Source organism: Camelus bactrianus, chromosome 3, assembly GCF_048773025.1.
Source record: "Camelus bactrianus isolate YW-2024 breed Bactrian camel chromosome 3, ASM4877302v1, whole genome shotgun sequence".
In the NCBI taxonomy this organism is placed as follows: Eukaryota; Metazoa; Chordata; class Mammalia; order Artiodactyla; family Camelidae; genus Camelus; species Camelus bactrianus.
Window position 1 is genome coordinate 10,317,211 of NC_133541.1, and position 6,252 is coordinate 10,323,462.

A 6,252-nucleotide genomic window follows, 5' to 3' on the forward strand; every position below is an offset into this window, starting at 1 on the left:
ATAGGTCACAATCTGTAACAATTTCTAAGATGCATCCAAGCGTTATTATTGTTATAATTATGTTGAAGATCTGAGTGTTACCTTGTAGGGGCTGGGCACTTCACTGAAGCAACTAAGAGTGAAAGGGCAAGTGAAGATGACCGTTTATTTTTGAAAAGGTACCAATGAACGCACATGTTTTTTTCCCAAGAACTTGAATTTAATTGGGGGTGGGGTGGGTCTTCTCTTTAAGTAATAAATTTAGCTGTTTCAGTTTCTGTTTTCTTTGGCACAACAATATTGTGGTTCAGGGCTCTGTGGTTCTAAAAAGAGCAGCTGTTTAATATTTGACTTCACAGAGAGTGATGCTTATAAAACTGTCTATAATATTCTTTCTACATTATTCAGCTTCGTAGAAAACGTGATCTTAGGTGAATAATGTAACACTAATAGGGAGTATCAAAGGTTTGCAATTTCTGACTGTTAGATTCGAATCTGTTTTTTTAATAATGCTGCTGGGAGATACAAAGGGCTTCTCTTTTATCTCAACCATTATATATTTTAATATGTAAATGAGTGGCATGTTGCAGAGTAGAAAACATTTTATATGGAAATCTACATAATAAAGTAATAATACAGTAGGAGTGGGGGAGAATGTATCTATTTAATAGCCTTTGTTAGAGATAGTGGTGGCTTTTATAACATATTTAGTAAGACATAAGTGAAGCCGAAGTACTCCTCTTAATATGTAGATATAAATCTCTCGTGTTTGTACAAATATTTATCATTACAAGGCACTTATGCACTTCCTTCCTTTTTCCTGAAACCAATCTTTTCAGACTTTCTTACTGTACTCATTCTTTTAAAGTAAACCAAGCTGGGGGTTGGGTACAGCTCAAGTGGTAGAGTGCATGGGTTAGCATGCACAAGGTCCTGGGTTCAATCCCCCGTACCTCCTCCAATAAATAAATAAATAAATAAATAAAGTTAATTACCTCCCCCACACACAAAAAATAAAATAAAATAAGATAAACCATGCAAAGATACTTCATTATTATTGACTATATACATTTCATCCTTGTGACTCATTCAGCTTATTTTTTAAATTTATTTTAGAGTACATCTTTATTTGTCATACCCATTTTACAGCTGAAAAAACTGAGGTCAAAACAGGCTCATATAAATGGCCAAGGACACACAGGCTTAACAGAGACAAAGCTGGGATCCATTCAAAGCCGGTGCTTCTCTCATCTCTGCATCCATCCAAAGCAGAATCCAAAACAGCATTACACTGGGATATATATCCTAACATTACATATAAATGTATTAAATATTTAAAAATATGAAATATGCATATATATTCATTCTTGGGCAAAACCCAAGTTTTTCCTCTACAGATATATTTCTGCCCTGAAATGACAGTTAATGGAATAATAGGTTTCAATATATGTCATTCATTTCACAGATAACTTTTCAGGAATCTTACCAAGGGACACAGGAGAGGCATTCTAGGAAGCACTATTTCACTTATTCAGTCATTATTTGCAATTTGTCAAAAACTAATTGATACAGAGTCTAACTTCAATATCCTAATACAGCTAAGACATTTCCTACAAATCAATTAACCATGATCCTGAGCTTGAAATTACGCTCAGCTGCTATGTGATCAAAAGATAAACAACTGGGGGTGTCATAACTACACACGTTTGTTATGAGTTTTAACATTTTTAATGGCCTAGAAGAACAGTATGATAAAATATTTCCATGAGTCTCCTGTGTTGAAGAACTGTTTGTGAATATAATTGCATTCATTAAAGCCAACCAGGCAGTTTATTAATCAGTAGGCTAGATTGGCAGAGAATGTGAAAGAAATTATTTATCTATGACATGTTTAATATTTTCCATTAATATAAAAAGCTGTTGCTTTGGCATATAATCAGATAAACTTAAAGTCAGCAACAAGTATCATGAACTGTTTTAGCCCCAAAAAACTTTTCATCCACAGCCACGTAACATTTATCACAAAGTCATCAAGGTACCAAAGCTCTGAGAACACCTTTAGAATATGGTTGATGTAAACCATCATGGAAGCCAACTGAAGAATTTGACCTACAGGTGTATTTCCGCAAGCAAAGAGCCACTGTACCACAGCTTCAATGGAAGTACTGGATTTAAAAATACCTGCTCATCTTCTCTCGGTATTTGGTCAACTTCTGAATTATGGTGTTCAAGTTTAAGCACTCTCAAGAATGTAGCATCTTTTAAAAATAAAAACCTTTATGAAAAATAAAAGCTTTTAGGAATAGTAATCCCAGCATAACCAATTCTCCACTAGCTAAATTAAAGTTCACACAGAGAAACAACCATAATGAGTATTCATATCTTCTGAGGATAATCATCAGGAAAAGCAAGAAAGAAAAAAAAAAGAATACTCTTGGCAGCTCAAAATGCCAGTAATTCCTATTTTAGTTCAATTGCCTTGTTACAACCAGATACACTGGCCTATATAAACTATATCTGACTTTATGAACAAATTACAGTAAGTTATTTTAAATGTAACTTTAATTTCTTACATAAGGACACCGTGATGAAATTACTCAGGAGAACTCTTCAACAATTCCACATAAAAGCATACCATATAAAAGAGAACCGTGGAAAAGCACAGCAGAAACTAGCAAGTTCCATAGCACTGTCAGGGAGAGGACTGCATATTCACTTATCTGTCAAAAGTACAGAATACCATAACTTCATTTGTAATTTTAGGGGTCACTATGAATGTGATATTATCCTTTTAAGTTATTTAACAAAATTCTAAATTGCACTTTCCAGCTACTATCATTTGAATTCCATGCTTCTCTTTGATGAACTATTTCAGTGGAGAAAGAATTGGCTCGTGTTCTATCTCGAAAGATGCGAAGTTGATGGAAATACTGTAATGTGACAGTGCGTGACTTTTATTACGAACAATGAAAACATTAGTGACATCTATAATGATTAGGTCATAGAACTACACAAACAGACACCAAATGAAGTAACTCCTTTCCACAAGACGATGACAATTTTATTAGAGCAGCAACCTCCGGTGCTCACTGCAATTGCCATTCAATCAAGTGCTATCACTTTCAAGCCATAATATAACATAAAACTCACACATCCAATACACGTAGCTTTGCCCACACCCACCGTCTGCCCTGACGTACACACACAGGCACCAAGTAGCATCTACAAGTCCTTTAAGAATTCTGTTTATAATGGAAAGAGTAGATTCAAAAGAAAAAGTCAAAAGAAGCAAATGAATGTCTACTTCTCCTATTGCCTCTTTTTGCAAGAAATCTGACATTAGAACAATGCAACAAGCACAAGAGTATATTCCAAGTGCTGTTAGAAAGTTCTCTGAATGTGAATAAGGGGAAAGCATAGCAATATTGGTAAAACTGACCACACTCTTCAGTTAACTCGAGCCACACAGCCCTCGCTAGTCTCTCCGTGACGCCGACTTGTTAGCTGCATAATCACAGGCCTCCCAAATTTCTGCATCTAACTCCAAACGCAATCATCTTCATCCAAGCCCTGTGGCCCGCACAGACCGGTGACGATGCCGCTTAACACTTTCCCCAAAACATTAAAAATGGATTCTGCGTGTGGCAAAGAGATTTTACGGCAGACTAAAGCACCGAGTCCGTATCTGAGGACGCCCGTCCCCCGATCTGTCATACTTCCCCTTGAGAGAGCCCCCAGAACCATGCACAGGTTCAGCCCTGTAATTTTATGAGTCACAGCACTTTCCCAAGGGAATTTAAAAGTGGTGCAGCTCCAAAGCCTTTTAATCCTGTAGGTGAACTACTAACAGCAAAGAGATGAACTGAACCACCGTCAGTAGCTGATGAGACTTTAAAGCTGCTGATGGAAGGATGCACAATGAGATAACTCTTAGGTAGTTTCAGCACCTCCCTCTTTTCACGCAAGTCGCTGCAGAAAATTCCAAGCATCTTAAATACCTGCCACATAGTTCCTAAAAGTGAAAATAGATGTGTATCAAGCCTGATACTGTGGTTATAACATATCCATTTTCTAAACCAACATATTTGCTTGGAAACGTTAGGCAAGCATGTTAAAAACACCTTTCAGAGCCAAAGCAAATCAGATCGGTTCAACTGACGCACGCAAGAGGGAAAAAAACACCTTGGAACCACAACCTGCCCTCCTTTTTCTTTTTCCACACTCTGCACCACCCCAACATTTACAGCGAAGCACAACTTTAGGCATTTTTAGAACTAACTGCTCATTGTGGGAACCACACACACATCCCAAAATCTCTCAGACTGTTTTCCTACCACACAGACAAGGGAAGCTGCACCATCTCTCTAGTGACTTAATTCTGAACGTGGTGGCTGGAGCCAGCTGAGCAGCAATCGATGCAAACACATTACACACCAGAATAAGAGGAAGGTCGGCAAAAAAGAAAAGCAGCTTTGCTTTCGGCCATTAATTACGGATCACCCAAATAATCGCATCGCAACCTCCCACGCACATGCACCGGGTTCCAAACCTGGGTTTCAGGCGGCGCTTTCCGGAGCCTCGCTATCTATTGTCAGGACTCAGAAGCCCCCGAAACCTGTGAATCAAGCTGAAAACGCTTCCTCTGAAACAGCTAAATATAGACCAAAGGGGCCCCGGGTCTGGCGAGCCGCGGGAGAGTGAAGAAACAGCCATGGACGCATATGACTAAGTATTTCCATTTTGTTCTAGCCAAACATCGTAATGACATTGAACATAAGGGCAAAAGACTGGAGGGAAGTCCTCCCCACCCCCATCCGCCTTCTCCCGTACATTAGGGACGTCATGAATGCAACGGGTATGTTCTGGAGGGTGGCGGGGAGCAGTATTGTTGGTGTTGCCCTATATACGCCTCCTCCGGGGGAGATGGGTGGCAGGGAGGGGGAGAACGCAGAGAAGACACTTGGTAACCTCTCCAAGAAAGGCACTAACCCCGGCCCACGTTCCAGGCAGAGCCGTCTTCCGAGAGGGGACCCGGCGCGTCCGCGGTCCTCCCCCGGACTGGCAGGACCGCGCAGCAGCCGCCGCCGCCACCGCCACCGCCACCGCCGCCCGCCGGCCGGGAGCCGAGGACCAACCCCCACTGGCGGCGAGGAGGAGGGCGAGGAGGAGGACGACGCTGAGGAGGATGCGCCTGGCCCCAGCAGCCCGGCGCAGGCAACTCACCGAACGGCGCGGCGCCCGATTGCCTCCTCGTGAACATGCACCCGCCACCAGCGACAGCTCCTCAGTCCAGCGAAAGGCGTGCGCGCCGCCGCCCTGCTTCAGGGCAAGGTCCTGACCTTGCCCAACTGCAGCATCTTCCGCTTTTGTTGTCTGAGCGCGGCCGCGGGACAAGTGATGCCGGCGGGGAGCAGGGGCGAGCGCCGCGGGGGAGAGGCGGCTCCCGACGCGAGTGCGCGGCGCCCGGCCCGGCGGCCCCGCCGAGCGCAGCGAGCGCAGCGCCCCCTGCCCGGCTTCCGCGGGCTCCGCGGGCTCCGCGGGCTCGGGGCTCTTGCGGGCTCCTGCGGGCTCCGGGGGCCGCCGCCGCCGCCGCGCCCGCCGCTCCGCTCGGCCGGGTGCCGCCGCGGGCGCGAGCCTGGGGCCGCCGCGGCTCCCGGCGCCGAGCGCTCCCGTGCTGCGCCCCGCGCGCGGCCCGCGCCACCTGTGCCGCCGCCGCCGCCGCCGCCGAGGGCGAGGCTCCTCCCGCGGCGCGCGGCTGCCTCAGCCTCCACCTATGCCTCGGCGGCCGGCTCGGGCGCCCGGCTAGTGAGGGAGCGTCCGCCCCGCCGCCCAAACCTGCCCTGGGTGCCGAGCATGCCCAGTGCCGCCGCCAGAGCGCCGCGCTTCGCCGTGCGCATTCCACTTCTCCTGGTTTTCGCGGCAGCAGCGGCAGCAGCAGGAGAGAGGGGAGGAGGCCGCGGGCTGGGAGAGGGCCGAGCATCCTGGGGAACGCACACCCCGGCCCTCAGATGGGTGGATGCTCGCGAACCAGGAGAAAGCTGGAAAGGACCGGAGGAAAGCCTGGAACCCTGGGCTGGACCGGCCCTCAAAGGGCTGGTTCCTTCATTTACTTGCAAGATGCTGGCAGTTTATTGTGGTCGGGCAGATGTCAGCCTGCAAACAAAGGGCAGGGGTGGAGGGGCTTCTAAGCTAGCGTGTGTGCGCTTTGGGGCAGGCGGCAGGCTAAATGTACCTGCTGCTGGGTACAGGTGGGGCCTCTCAAATCCTGTGGTT

General features: G+C 46.1%; 1 protein-coding gene across 2 annotated transcripts in view; it reads right to left on the bottom strand.

Annotated features, from left to right (window-relative positions):
• Positions 1-5,380, bottom strand: part of CTNND2 (catenin delta 2) — an 886,271-nt gene extending 880,891 nt beyond the window's left edge. For both annotated transcript variants that reach the window (XM_074356308.1, XM_074356299.1), the window contains exon 1: positions 5,203-5,380. In XM_074356308.1, the coding sequence (XP_074212409.1) occupies positions 5,203-5,239 (37 nt within the window). In that variant the 5' untranslated portion in view covers positions 5,240-5,380. The remainder of the gene's footprint in view (positions 1-5,202) is intronic.
• Between the last annotated feature and the right edge of the window lie 872 nt (positions 5,381-6,252).